Source organism: Myripristis murdjan, chromosome 10 (genome assembly GCF_902150065.1).
Source record: "Myripristis murdjan chromosome 10, fMyrMur1.1, whole genome shotgun sequence".
NCBI classification, from domain to species: domain Eukaryota; kingdom Metazoa; phylum Chordata; class Actinopteri; order Holocentriformes; family Holocentridae; genus Myripristis; species Myripristis murdjan.
In genome coordinates this window covers 22,112,439-22,135,594 of record NC_043989.1, presented here as the reverse complement: position 1 = coordinate 22,135,594, position 23,156 = coordinate 22,112,439, and the positions used below count along the sequence as shown (strand labels likewise).

At 40.7% G+C, this 23,156-nt stretch overlaps 4 protein-coding genes and 1 long non-coding RNA gene across 5 annotated transcripts; all 5 read right to left on the bottom strand.

Annotated features, from left to right (window-relative positions):
• Positions 1-481: 481 nt before the first annotated feature.
• LOC115366258 (protocadherin alpha-C2-like) lies at positions 482-2,899 on the bottom strand. Its single transcript, XM_030061616.1, has one exon. It carries the CDS (start codon positions 2,897-2,899, stop codon positions 482-484), a length of 2,418 nt encoding a protein of 805 aa, XP_029917476.1.
• Positions 2,900-7,258: 4,359 nt separating this feature from the next.
• On the bottom strand, positions 7,259-9,700 carry LOC115366257 (protocadherin alpha-C2-like). Its single transcript, XM_030061615.1, has one exon. The coding sequence runs from the start codon at positions 9,698-9,700 to the stop codon at positions 7,259-7,261; it is 2,442 nt and encodes an 813-aa protein (XP_029917475.1).
• Positions 9,701-10,448: 748 nt separating this feature from the next.
• Positions 10,449-12,941, bottom strand: LOC115366256 (protocadherin alpha-C2-like). Its single transcript, XM_030061613.1, has one exon. The coding sequence runs from the start codon at positions 12,897-12,899 to the stop codon at positions 10,449-10,451; it is 2,451 nt and encodes an 816-aa protein (XP_029917473.1). The 5' UTR covers positions 12,900-12,941.
• A 711-nt stretch (positions 12,942-13,652) lies between these two features.
• On the bottom strand, positions 13,653-16,076 carry LOC115366255 (protocadherin alpha-C2-like). The gene has a single exon (XM_030061612.1). The coding sequence runs from the start codon at positions 16,074-16,076 to the stop codon at positions 13,653-13,655; it is 2,424 nt and encodes an 807-aa protein (XP_029917472.1).
• A 1,748-nt stretch (positions 16,077-17,824) lies between these two features.
• On the bottom strand, positions 17,825-23,156 carry LOC115366200 (uncharacterized). The gene is made up of 4 exons (XR_003928821.1): positions 23,092-23,156; positions 21,384-21,677; positions 19,777-20,206; positions 17,825-18,567 (listed from the first exon to the last, which is right to left on the bottom strand). It is a non-coding gene; the product is annotated as an uncharacterized LOC115366200 (long non-coding RNA).

Below are 23,156 nucleotides of genomic sequence, written 5' to 3'. Positions count from 1 at the left end.
ATAATAATGCACGTTATTTTTCGTTTTGTTCATTTAGGTTAGATTAAATGAGTTTGTGCTGTTCGAGTACAAAAACGCACTTTAACAGTGTGATGAAAATGCGATTTAAAAGTGGGTATGTGTCATTGCCTCTAGATAAAGACTTCCTCTTTTGGGTTACCCCGCGACCACTACACTCTGACTTTGGCTAATCTCGGGTTTTTTTGTTTTTTGTTTTTTTTTTCAGTTAACTGTATTAAGTTTATTGCAAACTATTTGTATTATGATATCAAGAGCAATTGTGTAGATTCTAAGTTTTTCAGCAGTATAGGTAAGCTCAGTAATTTGTTTTCATTTGTGTTTGGACACATTAAGTGATTAAAAATCATACAAAGTCGTGGCTTGGTAATTTTTAGGAGAATGGGAATATTTACACACACACAAAAAAAGAATGAAACGCCAAAAGATACACCACATCCGGTACATAAATTGCGTTGGATCATTAATTAACTCTCACCTGCAGAGTGGAAGCTGCCGAGTCACTAGTCTCTGTCAGCCCTGTGCTCCTTGGTATACTGGACACGATGTACCTGGAGCCCTTTGGCAGAGGCTGTCGAACCACTAGTTTTCCCTTCCTGGTCTCCGCTAGAAACAGACTGTACCAGTAGGCATCGTTGGAGACCAGGGTGGAGTCTGCGATGGTCGAGTTCCTCTCACTGATCACACTGTTCCTACAGGGAGGAGCCGCTTTGCTGGCCTTGGGTTTCTGACACTTCAGCACGATGGTGACCAATATGGTGATCAAGAGCAGAAATGACACCGAGCCCAGACCGATGACCAAATACAGGTTTAAGTCCGAAAAGATGTCATATTCCAGAGGCACTTCAGTCATGTCAGAGTAGGTCTTGACAGCAGTCTCCACTGTGGATAGCTTGATGGTGACTGTGGCAGAGAGAGCGGGCTCCCCGTTGTCCTTGGCAACAACAACCAGACGCTGGTGACGTGGATCTCTGTAACTGAACATCCTCATGGTCCGGATCTCTCCGTTGTATTGGTCCAGACTGAATAAGGTGGCGTCAGTCACCTGCAGAAACTGGTATGTAATCCGCGAGTTCAGCACCGAGTCGGTGTCTATGGCTATCACCTTGGCGACCAGAGAGCCTTTATCCGTGGATCTGGGGATCTTCTCCTCCACCACCGAGCCGTGCGCGCGCCACGGAGAGACAATGACAGGAGTGTTGTCGTTCTGGTCCACAATAATGATGTGGACGGTCACGTTACTGCTGAGAGGAGGAACACCAGAGTCTCTGGCCTCAATGTGGAAAAGAAACTCTTTCTCCATCTCGTAGTCAAACGTCTTGAGTGCGTAAAGATTACTGTTCTCTGGGTTGATGGAGAACAGCATGGACATGGAGGTGTTGGCGATCTCCTTCTCGATGATAAAATAAACTAGATATTGATTTTCATGGAGATCTGGGTCAAACGCAGTGAGGGAACTCAACAAGGCCCCAGGGGCGTTATTCTCCATTACACGTATAGTATAGAAGGACTGAGGGAACTGAGGAACATTGTCATTAACATCCAGCAGCTCTAAAGTCACAGTTTCATTATCTGATAAAGGAGGGATACCTCTGTCTGTGACAGTGAATGTGATGTCATATTCTGGAACCCTCTCACGGTCCAGTGGTTCTGAAACTACCAATTCATAATACTTATCAGAGGATTCCCTCAGTTTGAAAGGCATATTATCAGGAATATGAAGATCAACTATTCCATTATCACCTGAATCTTTATCACCGACACTAACCACTGCTATAACCGTTCCTAATTCTATGTTTTCTTTGACTGGACTCTGAAAGGATTTGATAGATATTTCTGGGTGGTTGTCATTCATATCTTCCACTTTAATTGATATCTTACATAGTCCCGATAAAACATTGGTTCCTTTGTCTGTTGCTATAACTTCCATATCATACAGCTTCAAATCCTCGTAGTTTAGCACTCCTTTAACTGTTATCTCCCCAGTCTTAGGATTCAGACTGAATGTTTCTTGTGTCTTTTCGGAAGTATACAAGCTATATGTATACGCTATCTCTGCATTAGATCCTTCATCTAAGTCTGTAGCATTAAGATGAAGTACAAGGCTTCCAATCGGAGAGTTTTCCATTATTTCAAATGTATAGTTTTCTTTACTAAATTTTGGGGCGTTGTCATTCGTGTCTAGGACTCGAACTGTAATGCTGGCTGTACCGGTGCGAGAAGGTTTGCCACCATCCACGGCAGTAAGTATTAATTTATGAACAGCTTGCTTTTCTCGGTCGAGCTCCCTTTTTAATATAAGGTCTGCAAACTTTGAACCATCCCTTCCTGTCTGTATTTCTATATCGAAGTGTTCATTTTCACTCAAAAGATATGTTTTTACAGAATTTGAACCAACATCTGGATCAACCGCATTGCTGACGGAAAATCTTTCACCAGCTTGAGTTGCTTCCGAAATGTCCAAGTTTATAGTGTCCCTCCTAAAATGAGGGGCGTTATCATTGATATCCATTAACTCTATTTCAATATAGAATATCCGCTGGGGGTCTTCCACAACAGCTTCCATTTTTAGAAAACATGAAGTTGATGTCTTAGATGTGCAAAGATATTCCCGGTCAATCTTCTCTGCGATATACAGCTCCCCCGTTTCTTTGTTCACATCCAGATATTTCTTGTTTGCTATGACTTCCAAGCGCATTTTCCGTTTAGAGAGCACTTTGACATCGAGGTCGAGATCAGCAGCTAAATTTGAGACAACAGACCCTTCCTCCATTTCCTCAGGAATAGAGTAATGTGTAACCGCATAATTAGAGTTAATGGTAGCAACGAAAATAAGAATTATCGAGACATACCTCGCCCAGTGTTTGCAGCGTACATCCATTGTTTCATCAGAGCTATTTTCCTCAGTTTTTTTTTAGAAGAAAACACAAAAGAAGAAACACAAAATTGCACGTTGAAGGTTCTGAATAAACGTTATATCAGCGCCCAAATCATAGAAAATATAGGGCTGTGTAAAGAGACCTGAAAAGACTTTAAGCCAACATACGGATTCAGCAGCAGGAGCTGTCTATTTGCCCGATTCACGTCTTACTTGGATGACACGCTGCAATGGCGGTGATTCTTCAAAAAAAGCATTTATATAACTGGAGAACAGCGACGCTGTGTGCAAGGCACACAGACGTGCCTCCTTAAACCCCACTCTCTCAAAAATGTTACATTGTAAACCTTGCTCTTACTTTCTTGTTTATTGACGATTCACACCCTCATACCTAGAATTCAAAGCTTAATAATATTGTCCTTTTGAATTATAAAGAATATTCAGTGTAGAGATGAATACATTGTTTTGTGGTGGAAATATGCACTCTATCTGCTTTCAAAAAGGCCACATATTATCTCGAGCAACTATTCTTTTACAGTTTTTTTTAAACACGTTATTTTTTGTGGCGTGTGGAGCGTTGCATGAGCCAACGTAGATCGGAACAATTTAGTCAGTGTACCTGTATTGCTCTTACCGCTTTTCGTTTTCCTAAGTCACAATTATGAAAATGACCAGTAAGCTTAACTAAAACACTGAATGCCATTGGGTTAGCCGATCGTATGTATTTTATATTTTGCCGTGACATTAGGGTTTTAGATCTGCTAACTCTAGTATAATCTACTATTTTCACATTTCAGTATTTCATACCTACTTTTGTTAGAATGATGATTTAACTGGATCAAACTTACAGCAAAACAAAAACTTTTCCTGTGATTTTTTTTGAATATATATATATATATATATATATATATATATATATATATATATATATATATATATATATATATATATATATATATTTTTTTTTTTTTTTAAATATATATATATATATATATATTTTTTTTAAATATATATATATATATATATATATATATATATATATATATATATATATATATTCAAAAAAATGACAGGAAAATGTTATTAATTTGAGTAAACTATAGATTATGGCCATTTCAAAAACAAGATGATGAATGAAATCATAATGCACCTTCGGTTACGCAATTACAATTGCGTAAAAAGGCATCTCACCTGCAGAGTGGAAGCTGCTGAGTCACTAGTCTCTGTTAGCCCTGTGCTCCTTGGTATACTGGAAACGATGTACCTGGAGCCCTTTGGCAGAGGCTGTCGAACTACCAGCTTTCCCTTCCTGGTCTCCGCTAGAAACAGACTGTACCAGTAGGCATCGTTGGAGACCAGGGTGGAGTCTGCGATGGTCGAGTTCCTCTCACTGATCACACTGTTCCTACAGGGGGGAGCCGCTTTGCTGGCCTTGGGTTTCTGACACTTCAGCACGATGGTGACCAATATGGTGATCAAGAGGAGAAATGACACCGAGCCCAGACCGATGACCAAATACAGGTTTAAGTCCGAAAAGATGTCATATTCCAGAGGGACCTCAGTCATGTCAGAGTAGGCCTTGACAGCAGTCTCCACTGTGGACAGCTTGATGGTGACTGTGGCAGAGAGAGCGGGATCCCCGTTATCCTTGGCAACAACAACCAGACGCTGGTGACGTGGATCTCTGTAACTGAACATCCTCATGGTTCGGATCTCTCCGTTGTATTGGTCCAGACTGAATAAGGTGGCGTCAGTCACCTGCAGAAACTGGTATGTAATCCGAGAGTTCAGCACTGAGTCAGTGTCTATGGCTATCACCTTAGCAACCAGAGAGCCTTTATCCGTGGATCTGGGGATCTTCTCCTCCACCACAGAGCCGTGCGCGCGCCACGGAGAGACAATGACTGGAGTGTTGTCGTTCTGGTCCACAATAATGATGTGAACCGTCACGTTACTGCTGAGTGGAGGAACACCAGAGTCTCTGGCCTCAATGTGGAAAAGAAACTCTTTCTCCATCTCATAGTCAAACGTCTTGAGTGCGTACAGATTACCGTTCTCTGGATTGATAGAGAACAGCATGGACATGGAGGTGTTGACGATCTCCTTCTCGATAATAAAATAAACTAGATACTGATTTTCATGGAGGTCTGGGTCAAACGCAGTGAGGGAACTCAACAAGGCTCCAGGAGCGTTATTCTCCATTACACGTATAGTATAGAAGGACTTAGGGAACTGAGGAACATTGTCATTAACATCCAGCAGCTCCAAAGTCATAGTTTCATTATCTGATAATGGAGGAGAACCTCTGTCTGTGACAGTGAATGTGATGTCATATTCTGGAACCTTTTCACGGTCCAATGGTGCTGACACTACAAGCTCATAATAGTTATCAGAAGATTCCCTCAGTTTGAAAGGCATATTATCAGGAATATGAAGATCAACTATTCCATTATCACCTGAATCTTTATCACCGACACTAACCACTGCTATTACCTTGTCTAATTCTATGTTTTCATTGACTGGACTCTGAAACGATTTGATAGATATTTCTGGGTGATTGTCATTCATATCGTTCACTTCAATTGTTAATTTGCATTGTCCTGATAAGCTATTGGTTCCTTTATCTGTTGCTATAACTTCCATATCATAAATCTTGAAATCTTCGTAGTTTAGCATTCCTTTTACAGTGATCTCACCAGTGCTGGGATTTAGATTGAACGTTTCCTGCGTTTTCTCTGATGTATAAAGACTATATGAATATGTTAAATCAGAATTCGACCCCTCGTCTGAGTCTGTTGCATTTAAGTGAACAACAAGGCTTCCAATTGGAGAATTTTCCATTATTTTAATATGGTAGTTATCTTTGTCAAATGTAGGAGCGTTGTCATTGGTGTCTGAAACGTGAACAATAACGCTGGCAGTCCCTGACCTTGTAGGTGTACCGCCATCTACAGCAGTGAGTATCAAATTATGAACAGCTTGCTGCTCCCGGTCTAAAGACTTTTTCAATATCAAATCTGAAAATTTAGAGCCATCTCTACCCGTCTGAACTTCAATGTTGAAATGTTCACTGTCACTAAGACGGTATGTTTTAACTGAATTTGTTCCTACATCCGGGTCAACTGCATTGCTCAGTGAGAATCTCTCTCCAACCGCCGTTGACTCAGATATATCCAAATGAATTGCATCTCGCCGAAATTGTGGGGCGTTGTCGTTCATATCCATAATTTCAAGCTCTATATTAAAGATTCGTAAAGGATTTTCAAGGATTACTTCCATTTTCAAATAACAATTTGTCAACATTTTTGTACAAAGATATTCCCGGTCAATCTTGTCAACAACATACAGCTCTCCAGTCTCTTTGTTCACATCCAGATATTTCTTATTGGCGATGATATCGAGTCGCATTTTCCTTTTACTCAGTGTCTTAACATCCAGGCTGAGATCTGTAGCCAGGTTGGCAACAACTGATCCCTCTTTCATTTCCTCTGGTATGGAATAATGAGTGACCGAAGACGAAATGTGTTGAACATTAGAAAAAAGAATAAAGAGCGACACGTACCTTTTCCACGACACCATTGTTACATAGAAGCTCATTGTTGGGTGTTTGTTCTCTGTACGAAATGGCTCAGTGAGTTAAATACATAGTGGCAATGACATGCAAATCTGGCAGTGTCAATGTCTTGATCCAGCCATTAGTGATGTCAACGAAAAAAACGACTGAAATGTTCCTATTTATCTCGGGTGCTAGTTTCAGCACAAGGGAACTGTCCACTTTTCCATGCCGCTCCCCTCCTGACTGTGTTAAACTGTCATGGCGAATGAAAACTGGTCTATAATCCAGTAAACAGCGCCGCAGTGGGTAATTTAAAACACCCTGCAATTAATACCATTTCTGTCTTGGTAGTCACATTTGCGTTCTGAGCAATTCGGTATATGGAGTTTCATAGTTTACGCATCCAAAATATACAAAGCAATTCGGTCTTACTGAAAAAATAGTCCATAAATGAATGAAACTTAAAATAACAGAACACATAATGCTATTACGATCTTACTGAAGGAGAATATATGAATTGTCCAGTTTGGACAAAAATGACAAGATATGACATTATAATTGCTAAGTGACTTGGCTCACTTAAGATGATTAATTGCTGCAGAGTTTTGCTGAAGGAAACAATTACTTGTTTGTTTGTTTGTTTACAGCTATCCTAAAGTCCATTCGAAACCATGTATATTATTCTATACACCATCATGAAAAGGTGCACTTGATTAAATTATTATTAGTATTATTGTTGTTGCCATTTTGGTGTTGTTAAATGAGAGGAAATTAACATTTAATGTAAAAACCATACATTAAAACGTTTACTCAAACAAATATGGAAATTCACGTCTCACCTGCAGAGTAGAAGCAGCTGAGTCACTAGTCTCTGTCAGCCCTGTGCTACTCGGTATACTAGACACGATGTACCTGGAGCCCTTTGGCAGAGGCTGTCGAACCACCAGCTTTCCCTTCCTGGTCTCCGCTAGAAACAGACTGTACCAGTAGGCATCGTTGGAGACCAGGGTGGAGTCTGCGATGGTCGAGTTCCTCTCACTTATCACACTGTTCCTACAGGGAGGAGCCGCTTTGCTGGCCTTGGGTTTCTGACACTTCAGCACGATGGTGACCAATATGGTGATCAAGAGCAGAAATGACACCGAGCCCAGACCGATGACCAAATACAGGTTTAAGTCTGAAAAGATGTCATATTCCAGAGGCACTTCAGTCATGTCAGAGTAGGTCTTGACAGCAGTTTCCACTGTGGACAGCTTGATGGTGACTGTGGCAGAGAGAGCGGGATCCCCGTTGTCTTTGGCAACAACAACCAGACGCTGGTGACGTGGATCTCTGTAACTGAACATCCTCATGGTTCGGATCTCTCCGTTGTATTGGTCCAGACTGAATAAGGTGGCGTCAGTCACCTGTAGAAACTGGTATGTAATCCGAGAGTTAAGCACCGAGTCAGTGTCTATGGCTATCACCTTGGCAACCAGAGAGCCTTTATCCGTGGATCTGGGGATCTTCTCCTCCACCACCGAGCCGTGCGCGCGCCACGGAGAGACAATGACTGGAGTGTTGTCATTCTGGTCCACAATAATGATGTGGACCGTCATGTTACTGCTGAGAGGAGGAACACCAGAGTCTCTGGCCTCAATGTGGAAAAGAAACTCTTTCTCCATCTCGTAGTCAAACGTCTTGAGTGCGTAAAGATTACCGTTCTCTGGATTGATGGAGAACAGCATGGACATGGAGGTGTTGGCGATCTCCTTCTCGATTATAAAATAAACTAGATACTGATTTTCATGGAGGTCTGGGTCAAACGCAGTGAGGGAACTCAACAAGGCTCCAGGAGCGTTATTCTCCATTACACGTATAGTATAGAAGGACTGAGGGAACTGAGGAACATTGTCATTAACATCCAGCAGCTCCAAAGTCATAGTTTCATTATCTGATAATGGAGGAGAACCTCTGTCTGTGACAGTGAATGTGATGTCATATTCTGGAACCTTTTCACGGTCCAATGGTGCTGACACTACAAGCTCATAATAGTTATCAGAAGATTCCCTCAGTTTGAAAGGCATATTATCAGGAATATGAAGATCAACTATTCCATTATCACCTGAATCTTTATCACCGACACTAACCACTGCTATCACTGTGTCTAATTCTATATTTTCTTTGACTGGACTCTGAAACGATTTGATAGATATTTCTGGGTGATTGTCATTCATATCTTCCACTACAATTGTTAATTTACATTGTCCTGATAAGCTATTGACTCCTTTGTCTGCTGCTATAACTTCCATGTCATACATCTTGAAATCTTCGTAGTTTAACATTCCTTTTACAGTGATCTCACCAGTGCTGGGATTTAGATTGAACGTTTCCTGTGTTTTCTCTGATGTATACAGACTATATGAGTATGTTAAATCAGAATTTGATCCTTCGTCTGAGTCTGTTGCATTTAAATGGACAACAAGGCTTCCAATGGGAGAATTTTCCATAATACTGACGTGATAGCTGTCTTTGTCAAACTTAGGGGCGTTGTCGTTAGTGTCTAAAACATGAACAATGATGCTGGCCGTCCCTGAACGAGCAGGTGTACCGCCATCTACAGCTGTGAGGATTAAATTATGAACCGCTTGCTGCTCCCGGTCCAAAGTCTTTTTCAAGATCAAATCAGCGAATTTCGATCCATCTCTCCCAGTCTGAACCTCAATATTAAAATGCTCGCTTTCACTAAGATAATAGGTTTTTACTGAATTAGATCCAACATCGGGATCAATAGCATTGCTCAAGGAGAATCTTTCACCAGCCGGAGTTGACTCAGAAATATCCAAATGAATTGCGTCTCGTCGAAATTGTGGGGCGTTGTCATTCATATCCAAAATTTCAAGCTCTATATTAAAGATTCGTAACGGATTTTCAAGGATTACTTCCAGTTTTAGATAACACAATTCCGACACCTTTGTGATGCATATATATTCCCGGTCGATCTTCTCCACAATATATAGCTCACCAGTCTCTTTGTTCACATCCAGATATTTCTTATTGGCGATGATATCGAGTCGCATCTTCCTCTTACTCAGTTTCTTAACATCCAGGCTTAGATCTGTAGCCAGGTTGGCAACAACTGATCCCTCTTTCATCTCCTCTGGTATGGAATAATGAGTGACTGAAGACGAAATGTGTTGAACGGTTGAAAACAGAATAACGAGCGACACATACCTTTTCCACGACACCATTGTTACATAGGAGCCCATTGTTGGGTGTTTGTTCTACGTACGAAATGGCTCAGTGGATGAAATACATAGTGGCAATCACATGGAAATCTGGCAGTGTTAAGGTCTTGATCCAGGCATTAGTGATGTCTACGAAAAAACGACTGAAATTCTCGTATTTATCTTGGGTGCCAATTTCAGAATCAGGGAACTGTCCGTTTTTTTCATGCCGCTCCCCTTCTGACTGTGTTCAACCGTCGTGGCGAATGCAAACTGGTCTATTATCTAGTAAACAGCGCCACTATGGGTATATTAAAACACCCTACAAGTAATATAATTTCTGTTTTCGCAGTCCCATCTGCGGTCTGACCAATTTTGTTATATGAAGTTTAAAAATTCACTCATCTCACATAGCAAAACTGATATGCAAAGCAATTCACTCTTAGTAAAAATCCATAATGGCATTAATCTTAAAATAACAGAACAAATCATGCTAACACGTTCGTACAGAAAAAGAATATGTGAATTGCTCGGATTGGACAGAAATGACTAGATTTGACATCATAATTGCTAAGTGACATAGCTCATTTTAGATGATTAACTGTTGCAGAGTGTTGCTGAATGAAATAATTCGTTTTCTTTAAGCCAATACTAAAACTACTTCTACACAATGTAAATTATTCTATGCACCATAATGAAAAAGTACACTTGATTAAATTATTATTGTTGTAGTTGTTGTTGTTGTTGTTGTGCAATAATAGGAAATTAACACTGAATGTAAAACCATACATTAAAACGTCTTCACAAATAAACGTGGATATTCACGTCTCACCTGCAGAGTGGAAGCAGCTGAGTCACTAGTCTCTGTCAGCCCTGTGCTCCTTGGTATACTGGACACGATGTACCTGGAGCCCTTTGGCAGAGGCTGTCGAACCACCAGCTTTCCCTTCCTGGTCTCCGCTAGAAACAGACTGTACCAGTAGGCATCGTTGGAGACCAGGGTGGAGTCTGCGATGGTCGAGTTTCTCTCACTGATCACACTGTTCCTACAGGGAGGAGCCGCTTTGCTGGCCTTGGGTTTCTGACACTTCAGCACGATGGTGACCAATATGGTGATCAAGAGCAGAAATGACACCGAGCCCAGACCGATGACTAAATACAGGTTTAAGTCCGAAAAGATGTCATATTCCAGAGGCACCTCAGTCATGTCAGAGTAGGCTTTGACAGCAGTCTCCACTGTGGACAGCTTGATGGTGACTGTGGCAGAGAGAGCGGGCTCCCCGTTGTCCTTGGCAACAACAACCAGACGCTGGTGACGTGGATCTCTGTAACTGAACATCCTCATGGTTCGGATCTCTCCGTTGTATTGGTCCAGACTGAATAAGGTGGCGTCAGTCACCTGTAGAAACTGGTATGTAATCCGAGAGTTCAGCACCGAGTCAGTGTCTATGGCTATCACCTTGGCGACCAGAGAGCCTTTATCCGTGGATCTGGGGATCTTCTCCTCCACCACCGAGCCGTGCGCGCGCCACGGAGAGACAATGACAGGAGTGTTGTCGTTCTGGTCCACAATAATGATGTGGACGGTCACGTTACTGCTGAGCGGAGGAACACCAGAGTCTCTGGCCTCAATGTGAAAAAGAAACTCTTTCTCCATCTCGTAGTCAAACGTCTTGAGTGCGTACAGATTACCGTTCTCTGGATTGATGGAGAACAGCATGGACATGGAGGTGTTGGCGATCTCCTTCTCGATGATAAAATAAACTAGATACTGATTTTCATGGAGATCTGGGTCAAACGCAGTGAGTGAACTCAACAAGGCCCCAGGGGCGTTATTCTCCATTACACGTATAGTATAGAAGGACTGAGGGAACCGAGGAACATTGTCATTAACATCCAACAGCTCTAACGTCATAGTTTCATTATCTGATAATTGGGGAGAACCTCTGTCTGTGACAGTGAATGTGATGTCATATTCTGGAATCTTCTCACGGTCCAGAGGCTCTGACACAACCAGCTCATAATAGTTATCAGAGGATTCCCTCAGTTTGAAAGGCATATTATCAGGAATATGAAGATCAACTATTCCATTATTACCTGAATCTTTATCACCGACACTAACCACTGCTATCACCGTGTCTAATTCTATATTTTCTTTGACTGGGCTCTGAAACGATTTGATAGATATTTCTGGGTGATTGTCATTCATATCTTCCACTACAATTGTTAATTTACATTGTCCTGATAAGCTAGTGGCTCCTTTATCTGTTGCTATAACCTCCATATCGTAAATCTTGAAATCTTCGTAGTTTAGCATTCCTTTTACAGTAATCTCACCTGTACGGGGATTTAGGTTGAAAGTTTCCTGCGTTTTTTCTGATGTATACAAACTATATGAGTATGTTAAATCAGAATTTGACCCCTCGTCTGAGTCTGTTGCATTTAAGTGAACAACAAGGCTTCCAATTGGAGAATTTTCCATTATACTGACGTGATAGCTGTCTTTGTCAAACGTAGGGGCGTTGTCGTTAGTGTCTAAAACATGAACAATGATGCTGGCCGTCCCTGAACGAGCAGGTGTACCGCCATCTACAGCTGTGAGGATTAAATTATGAACTGCTTGCTGCTCCCGGTCCAAAGTCTTTTTCAGGATCAAATCAGCGAACTTCGATCCATCTCTCCCAGTCTGAACCTCAATGTTAAAATGTTCGCTTTCACTAAGATAATAGGTTTTTACTGAATTAGGTCCAACATCGGGATCAATAGCGTTGCTCAAGGAGAATCTCTCACCAGCCGGAGATGACTCAGAAATATCCAAATGAATTGCGTCTCGTCGAAATTGTGGGGCGTTGTCGTTCATATCCAAAATTTCTAATTCTATATTAAAGATTCGTAAAGGATTTTCAAGAATTGCCTCCAGCTTTAGATAACACAATGCTGACACCTTTGTGTTGCATATATATTCCCGGTCGATCTTCTCCACGATATACAGCTCACCAGTCTCTTTGTTCACATCCAGATATTTCTTATTGGCTATGATATCGAGACGCATCTTCCTTTTATTCAGTGTCTTCACATCCAGGCTGAGATCTGTAGCCAGGTTGGCAACAACTGATCCCTCTTTCATTTCCTCTGGTATGGAATAATGAGTGACTGAAGACGAAATGTGTTGAACGGCAGAAAAAAGAATAAAGAGCGACACGTACCTTTTCCACAACACCATTGTTACATAGGAGCCCATTGTTGTGTGTTTGTTCTGCGTACGAAATGGCTCAGTGGATGAAATGCATAGTGGCAATCACATGGAAATCTGGCAGTGTTAAGGTCTTGATCGATGCATTAGTTATGCGATTCTACTCCAAAAAATGACAACAAAAAAACGACAAAAAATCTGCTTTTTATCTTGGGTGCCAGTTTCAGCACCATGGAACTGTCCGCCTTTTTTAAGCGGCTCCCCTCCTGACTGTGTTTGACTGTCATGGCGAATGTAACTGGTATTTTAGCTAGTAAACAGCGCCACTGCGGGTATTTTAAAAGACCCTGCAAGTAATACCATTTCTGTTTTGTAGTCCCATCTGCGTTCTAAACAATTTTGAGATAGCGCTTCAAAATTTACGCACACAAAATAGCAAAACAGATATACGGGGCGATTCTGTCCAAGTAAGAAAAATCCCAAAATGCATAGAATTTAAAATAACACCACACATAACCTTAATACGTTCTACCAGAATAAGAATGTATTAATAGATCAATTTTGACCAAAATGTAACAGAAAGTCTTATAATTCCAAACTCGCTTAAGATGATTAACTGCTGCATTGTTGCTGAAATGAATCATTTGGTATATTTAACCAATCTTAAAACTAAGTTCGAAGTATTGCAAATGATTCCATGCCCTACAATGAAAAGGCACACATGATTAAATTGTTGTTGTTTGTCGTTATTATGCAATGTGATGAAATTATCATGTAATGTACAACCATACATTAAAACGTCTACACAAACAAAAGTGGAAATTCACGTCTCACCTGCAGAGTGGAAGCTGCCGAGTCACTAGTCTCTGTCAGCCCTGTGCTCCTCGGTATACTGGACACGATGTACCTGGAGCCCTTTGGCAGAGGCTGTCGAACCACCAGCTTTCCCTTCCTGGTCTCCGCTAGAAACAGACTGTACCAGTAGGCATCGTTGGAGACCAGGGTGGAGTCTGCGATGGTCGAGTTCCTCTCACTGATCACACTGTTCCTACAGGGGGGAGCCGCTTTGCTGGCCTTGGGTTTCTGACACTTCAGCACGATGGTGACCAATATGGTGATCAAGAGCAGAAATGACACCGAGCCCAGACCGATGACCAAATACAGGTTTAAGTCCGAAAAGATGTCATATTCCAGAGGCACCTCAGTCATGTCAGAGTAGGCCTTGACAGCAGTCTCCACTGTGGACAGCTTGATGGTGACTGTGGCAGAGAGAGCCGGCTCCCCGTTGTCCTTGGCAACAACAACCAGACGCTGGTGACGTGGATCTCTGTAACTGAACATCCTCATGGTCCGAATCTCTCCGTTGTATTGGTCCAGACTGAATAAGGTGGCATCAGTCACCTGCAGAAACTGGTATGTGATCCGAGAGTTCAGCACCGAGTCAGTGTCTATGGCTATCACCTTGGCGACCAGAGAGCCTTTATCCGTGGATCTGGGGATCTTCTCCTCCACCACAGAGCCGTGCGCGCGCCACGGAGAGACAATGACAGGAGTGTTGTCGTTCTGGTCCAAAATAATGATGTGGACGGTCACGTTACTGCTGAGCGGAGGAACACCAGAGTCTCTGGCCTCAATGTGGAAAAGAAACTCTTTCTCCATCTCATAGTCAAACGTCTTGAGTGCGTAAAGATTACCATTCTCTGGATTGATGGAGAACAGCATGGACATGGAGGTGTTGGCGATCTCCTTCTCGATAATAAAATACACTAGATACTGATTTTCATGGAGGTCTGGGTCAAACGCAGTGAGGGAACTCAACAAGGCCCCAGGGGCGTTATTCTCCATTACACGTATAGTATAGAAGGACTGTGGGAACCTTGGCGCGTTGTCATTAATATCAAGTAGATGCAAAGTTATTGTTTCATTATCAGTTAAGGGAGGCGTTCCTGCATCTGTTACAATTAATGTTACGTCATATTCAGGTACTGCCTCACGATCCAAGGGTTCTGAAACTATGAGATTGTAATGGATGGGCCTATCTGATGACTTGTTAAGAATAAAGGGCAGGGGCTGGTTTATGGCTAAACTTACTTTGCCATTATCCCCGGTGTCCCTATCGCTTATACCCACCAAAGCAATGACTGTTCCCACAGGAATGTTCTCGTTAACTGTGCTCTTAACAGACTGTATGGTGATCTCCGGGTAGTTGTCATTCATATCGGTTACATTAACCACGACTTTACATTGCCCCAGTAAAGGATGCGCCCCCTTGTCTTTAGCCTCAATATGCATCTCATAAAATTTCATATCTTCATAATCAAGAGTACCCTTTACTGTTACCTCTCCTGTATCTGGATTCAAAGCAAATACTTCTTGTGTTTTCTCTGACGTGTAAAGGGTGAAAGAATAGACTATCTGTGCATTCAGACCCTCGTCAAGATCTGTTGCGTTAAGTTTCATCACAAGGGTACCGATCGGACTGTTTTCAATCATGTTATGGGTGTAAATCTGTTTGTCGAAACGAGGGGCGTTGTCGTTTGTGTCCTGTACCGAAACAATGATACTGGCTGTGCCAGAGCGCACAGGGGCCCCACCGTCCACGGCAGTCAGTATCAAATTATGAACAGCATGCTCCTCTCTGTCTAAAGATTTGGTCAACACCAGGTCGACATATTTAGTTCCATCACTCCCAGTCTGAATTTCTATAATGAAATGTTCACTATCACTGAGTTTGTATGTTTTTATTGTGTTTATGCCAACATCTGGGTCCACAGCATTAGGCAGAGAAAATCTCTCTCCCGGTGTTGCCGATTCTGAAACGTCGAGCTCTACTCTGTCTCTTCGAAAATGGGGAGCGTTATCGTTAATGTCTGTTATACCGAGTTCAATGTTGAATATACGTAAAGGACTTTCTATGATCACGTCAAGCTTTAGAAAACAAGAGGTCGTGGTTTTTGTTGGACAAAGATATTCTCTGTCCATCTTTTCTACAACATACAGCTCTCCTGTCTTTTTGTTGACGTCTAGATATTTTTTATTGTGGAAAATATCAAGTTTTAGCTCACGTTGAGCTAAACCTCCAAGCTCCAGTCCCAAATCAGCAGCTAGATTTGCCACAACGGAGCCCCTTTCCATTTCCTCGGCTATGGAGTACCGTGTCACCGACAAAGCAGTGGGCCATATTGCACACAGGACAATGACCGTGGAAAACGCTTGAAAATCCATCCTTTTGCCCGCCGAGAAATAAGTCCAGTTCCCGAACACCCGCGTATAATGATATGATTCTGATTTTTTTTCTTTCTTTCTTTCTTTTTTTTTTTATTAAGGGCCAGAGACATATCTTATGGCATGTCTTAAGGTCGTGTTGTTAGTTTCAAGTAAGCACATCTTTTCTTCCAAAAGGCTGTGAATGTGTCCCACAGCCTTAATAAATGGGTGTGTCATGACTATTATAAGATATATGCATTATGATTTAGTGGTGAACAGTGACACCATGTGACCACACCAGACACAGGTATAATGAAAGATGCAGATATAAAAACACTTTACGTAGTGAAAAGAACACATGTTCCATAATATGTGAGAAATTATTTGTTTTTGGATTATTTGGAACGGCATATGCTTCACCGAACACAAACTGTAGCCTGGATGTTTCAAAAGTAGGTATCCAATGTTATTATTATTAATAGTAGTAGCAGCAGTAGCACTAGTAGCAGCAGCAGCAGTCGCACTAGTAGCAGCAGCAGCAGCAGCAGCAGTAGCAGTCGTAGTATCATCATGAAACTGTTCACCATTAAATCATTTTCATTCTTATTTATCTATTATTTTATTAGTGTTACTGTTTATTTAATTTTATTATTATTTCTTTTTTTCAGGTGTACTCTCAGCATTACTGGAAATGAGGGGCCGCCCTAGATGATCTTCGGTGAAAATAAGGTTTAAAGAATGAATGACTGAATGAATGATTGAATAATAAGCACAAAACTATTTCAAGCTACGTTTCTTCTTTGTATTGTAAGTATAATAGCCTACTGCCCCCACCAGTTCTGTTGAGCTAATCAGGCTCATTTGATGGTGAAATTATCAGTGCAGTGCTCGTCGCTGATGCTGAAGAGATGTCTCAACGATTATGCGTCATTGTTTTGTAACAGTAATTATGCTGTTGTCATGCCAGTGTTGAAAATGACGTTATGGTCCTATAGCCACAGATATTTTCAGTACCTGCAAAACACATGGAATAGTCGTCTCATGTCCATTATCTAAAACATATTTAAGGAAATTTAGTCTTTACATGTGAGCTGTAATTTTAGTCATTTTCTCACAGTGACTCAAAATGCAATAACTTAAATAACATGCGTACATGGAAAATATTATATATTCCAGTGAGTAGGCTATTACTCATTATGTCATTATCTGATCTCATTCCAAGCTTTCAGTTGTTTCCAGCTTCACTCATCAAAAAGTGGTCCAACAGTCTGCATCTGAATTTATGTGATATACAGGATGTTTCAAAGTAGGCATCCATTTTTTAAGTAAAAATAATTACAAACAAAGGTTTTTAACAAAATGATTTAACATTCACTAGTCCATATCTAATATGTGTACCTAGAAAATTTAAAAACAATGTGTATAAAAATGTATGCCTACTTCGAATCATTGTTTTATTATTTTTATTCAGTACTGCTAATATGTTGTGCTTTTATTTGACGGGTACTGTTTCCGGTATTTCTCTGAGTATCTCTGGCAGATTGACGCAGCTCCTCAAGAGGGAGTGTGCTGCTGACTGCATGTTGGTGGCCTACTCCCCCTGCTGGAATCTTTTGGTAATGTTTGGTAGAAGTAAAGGCGATCAAAGTGGAAATATTCCCATTTCATCTTTTTTTCTTGACATTGCGTAGTATTTTGATGTCTCTGGAGCAAAGGAAGAAGTGGAAGTGTAGTGCAGCAGCAGGAACTTTGAGGAAAAACAGAGAACAGCTTGTTTTATTTGTTCAATGATTCTGCTATTCAATACAATACATCCTTTGTTAATGCTTTGGAGAGTAGTAACTCATGAAGTGAGCATATGGACTAAGGGGGGTTATACTTTTGTGCAAATCTCAACAACCTCACGTAAACACTTAAGATGATTTATTGCAAGGAAGGATTATATCATAATAGTCAGAGCGTATACAATGTTGGGTTACTTCAAAAAATTTCAGTCCCAGACACTACTACATTAGCATACTGGGAAATGCAATTAAAATCAGTGTAGAGATACTCCTACTCCTTGCAGGTTCTCCTATTTAAAGTATGATAACTTACTTCAGAGGCAAACAGTTACTGAAACTTCTGTATGTTTATTTAATATTTTGTGCTTTTGAACAATGTTTTCAGAGATTCTTCAGTTACATTTTGGGAGAGGTGTATGTAAATTAGAAAGGAGCCACACACTAACAGCACAGCTACAGCAGCATTTTGATTCAGAGGTATAAATTAACCTTAATAGCTAAGACAGAAGTGGTTGAGGGTCAGCGGTTTTCAATCAGATGCTTCAGAAAGACTTTGAACAGTAAGACAACGGATCACAGTACTCGTGTTCGGATAGCCTAGAATTTTAAAACTGACCTTAAGCTTTCACTGATACATTTAAAAGCTCCCCAAGGCCCTGCCACAGGTACATCTCAGACCTTAACCCCGTATGAGCCAGAGCACAGCCTGAGATCCTCACGTAGGGCTAGACAGAGAGAGGGAGGGAGGGAGGGAGGGAGGGAGGGAGGGAGGGAGGTAGACTTTATTATCCCCAAGGGGAAATTTGTTCAGAGTTAAACTGCTACATCAAACACAGGCCTATATATCACACCGTATCAAACATACATGGCATACCATGTCAAACATAAACCATGTCTATACCCACGCACGCGTATACTCTAGAACGTAAGTGCAATACAGATACAATACAACATGAGTACAAATACACATACCAGTCCTAAAGTCAAAGTCATAAATAATATGATTGAGAAGAGAGTAGAGGTTTACAGTGCTACAAGTATCTTGGTATTGTCATTGATAAAGACTCATGCTTTGAGGCAAATATAGATGCAATATGTATGCAATCTGTCAAGAAAAAAAGTCAGCTGAGACTGTGCTCTTAAAGAAGCTAAATATTTTTAATGCTGATAAAAGGTTAATGACATGTCTGTCCTAACTTTTTGATTGATTGCTTGGTTTGGCAACCTCAGTTTTAAAAATGACAACCACTTGAACAAAGTCATTTAGGTGGCCTAGAAGATTACTGGTGAGCAGCACTAACAGACACCTTTGCCAAACAAGTCTGGCAGAGGGCAAGGAAAATTGCACATGATCCCACTCACCCCCTAAATGAGGAATTTCAGCTACTCCTCTCAGGACAGAGGTTTAGATTTCCCATAACCATGCACAACAGATACAAAAACTCCTGTCTTATCAGTGCAATAAAGACACTCGACCTGCACACTTAACGAATTGCAAAAAAATTCTGCACCAGCACTTTTCTTTGCTTATATTGCCCCATATATTTAATCTCTTATTGCCCTTGTTTTTTAGGATACAATTTTTAAATCTTATGCTGCTTTTTTCCTATGAATTGTCATCAACTTTTAATATTACAGTTCTAACTCAAATTTAGTTTGTTTGTAACTTGTTTTAACAGTTTCTTATCTTTTGGTTGTTTATATCCTGCCTTGCTCTGATTAACTGATTGTGCTTCTGTGGTTTGTGAGTGCTGAGTTATGCTGCAATACAATTTTCTCTTCTTGTGAAAATAAAGGTCTGAACTGAACTGATACAAATGAGATAGTTCTGGTTGGAAATGGTTAACATGGTTGGGAAACAGGAACAGACTGAGGACACAGCCCTGCAGGGCTCCAGCTTTGGAGGTGATGAGTGGAGAAGTTATCGTGCCTACCTGTTTCTGGCCTGTTGCTCAGGAAACTGTGAAACCAGTGGATGAGGACTAGAGGGACACTGAGAGTGGAGTTTATTGATCATCGAGTGGTGCTGGATTGTTTTGAATGCAGAGCCGAAAGTCAATAAAAGAATTCTGGCAAAGTTATCCGGTGTGTCTAGATGCTGTAACAGGGAGTGGAGGAGACATGCCACAGAATCCTCTATTCCCTGCTTGGCCTTGTAGGCAGATTGGTGGGGGTCCAAGTGAGGGTTGACAACTGGCAGGATGATATTCAGCACCAGTTTCTCCAGGCAGTTCATAATTATGGAGGTGAGGGCAACTGGTCGGTTAGGGTTAGTGGTTGAGTTCTGAAGGACAGGGTTTCTTGGGGTCTGGTATGATGGCTGATTTTTTCAATAGGGTTCAAACTGTAGCAGTCATATGATTCCTGGAGGAGGGAGTGGAGAACAGTGTCAGTGTCACCTCTCTAGATACTGAGGCTACACATGCAAGAGGCACATTATGAAAAGGCCTACACACATAAGAATTGTCTTTTTTTAATTATTTTTTTCATGATTATCTTATCTTTATTTTCTCACTGTCCCTTATTGTGAGCTACTGGGCTGCCCTCTAACTTATTATTATTATTCAGATTTTTTTTTTTTTTTGCTGGCTGTTTGTTGAGTACTTTTGTTTAGAGAGGTGTTACATAAATTAAGTTGTTATTATTATACATCATTTAAGGCAAAGCTCCAAGAGTGCAGATTATTATTCCAACCATACACTGTATCAATTGATTTTAATTATCCTAGATAGAAGAAACCAGTGATTGCCTGGAAAGAAAACCTACATACCTTTTTAGGCCTTGGTGGCACATGGTTGAAATCCACTAGAATAAGGATTTCAGCACTGACTATTTTCTTAATATTAACTGACATTATTTATTGTCCCGAAGAATCACAATTTCCTTTTTGTTTCCCTAACTTCCCTTTCTTACCTTGTCCTCCTTTCTGACTGGTCCTTAATTTACCCTGAGCCACCACCCATTAGCCTGAGTAGTATGTTCATCTGTTTCACTCCCTATTTAAATGCTGTAGCACTGATTCTCACTCTTCCCCATACCTTCTAATAGGGCAGTAATCAGCTTCTCTGTTTATGAACATCGGTAAGTCAACTTCAGTTCTACTCTTGTTCAGTGCTGTTCTCTTTTGTCTTATCTTGATATTGTTAGTAGTTTATCTTGACATAAGTGACAGATTGATTTTAACCTCTTGTATTTTTTGTTTTTCCCCAACAATAGTACTGCATTTTATCTGTCCATGTGTGCCTGTTGCTCATGTGTTTTGTTACTTTGTGGAATAATGAAAACAACTGTCACTGGACTTAATCTGAGCATCCAACTTTCATTATTTTACTGGCATCCTGACAGATACACCCATGAGGACAGTCACCAGCCTATCTTAAACTCCATCAGTATAAATAATTATTACTTCACTGTTTGTATTCATTACCTGGTAGCTACTGTTAATTTTAAATGTAAGCTATTTTGCTTGGAGAGAATTAGCATGGGAACATATCACTAGTATTAACTCTGCTGAAAACATTATGTGCTACATTTTACCCACCTGAACCGAAAGCATCAGCGATTTTTTTCACCTCTTTTGCCTCCAGATGGTAACAGCTCTCCTCTTTATCCCTTCTCATACTAACATTTAGATTCTTACACAACCCTTCCCCTTTGAAGGGAATCGATCACCAGATCAATTTCATGGACTTGTCCACCTAATTCAGGTGATTCACTTTCCATGTTCGTTTATCATGGCCTGTGCATGTCTGCTCCCAAACGCTAGAATCCTCCTTGTTAGCTGACATGAAGCTTCCCAGTTGCAGCAAGGACATCCATATGGCTGTAAGATATACTGTACAGAGGTGGGAAAAAGAGATAATGAAAGGAACAATGGCAAGGAGAAAAGGTATGTGTGAAAGGGAGCGACACAGAGATATTCCAGAGATATTCATAATTTTCTCAATTAAGTCAGGAAAGTCAGTGTTTCCTTATCCCATTTTCTTTTTTCCCCAAGGTTACCCCAGAGTATTTATTTAATTCATGACCCTCATGCCCTCAGTGTTTCGAAAAGTTATTATTACTGCATGTTCAACCAGTGGTGGAAAAAAGTTTTCGGACACCCCATGCATTTGTGAAATATTGCATTAACAAATCACTCTTAGGTCTTCAAGTGCAATTTCTTTTTGTACAGTCACAGCCAAAATACTAAACAAATCCTAAAAAAGCCATTAAAAACTTAAAATTGATTGGTTCCATAAAAATACATAAGAAATTTTGAGTATTGGGTCATTTTGGTACCAGTGATGAAGGTCGTTCTTTTTATTAAAAGACACAATTTTTGTTGCCAAGCTTTGTGTCTACATAAAGCCAGCACATTTGAAAGTTCTTCAGACACAAAAATGGCTAAAACAAGGAACCTAACACAGGAAACACACCTGAAGATAAAGATTCAACTGTCAAGAATTTTGTTTTGTTAGTTTTTCTTGTAAATAATAAACAAAAAAAAATATATATATATATATTTGTTTGTATCTGTCTAATGCAGCCACACCTTTTGAAACACAAAAAAGATTTTTCCACAAATATTTCATGATAATATTTGAGATTGTGAGATTGTGTAAAATTTTAAGGGTGTCCGAAAACTTTTTTCCACCACTGTATGTCAAAACTATACATCTCTGTATCAGGCAGTGGAAACTGTTTCCTCAGACTTGTTTTCCCTCTGCCCCATGTTCCATATCCCCAATGCTCCTGATAAAGAATGCATGTTGGGCTGTTATATAGGGCTTTCCAATGTGGACAGGGTTGAAAACATACTTTAGGGATTGATGTGAGGATGCAGTTTGATGAACCACATTTTGGTTGGAAATGATTTGTACGCTACCACCACTGATTAGCTCACACATCTGAGTTGAAATAACAAATGTAGAGCTAAGAAACCACTTCTCCAAAATGGAATAGAGGTTTACTACTCGACAAAGTATCTGAAGGTTATTATTATGTAGATGTAAAACAACACGAAAACCAAACTGTTGAGATCCAACTCCTGGTCTTCAGTTGGGCGACAGAAGTCCTCAACATCATCAGTGCACACTTTTGAGCACTTCTGCACGTCACTCAAATGTGTGTGTGAGGAGAGAGAGAGAGAGAGAGAGAGAGAGAGAGGGAGAGAGAGAGAGAGAGAGAGAATTTTCCGCTCTACACACGTTGCAAATTGTGTTACGTTTGCTGATGTGCCTTGAACAAAAAAAGGGGAACTCACGCACCGTGCCGGCCGACTGAAACTTGCAGAGAGTGTTTTGGATCTGGAACAGCCAGCTCGCGCCGTCAC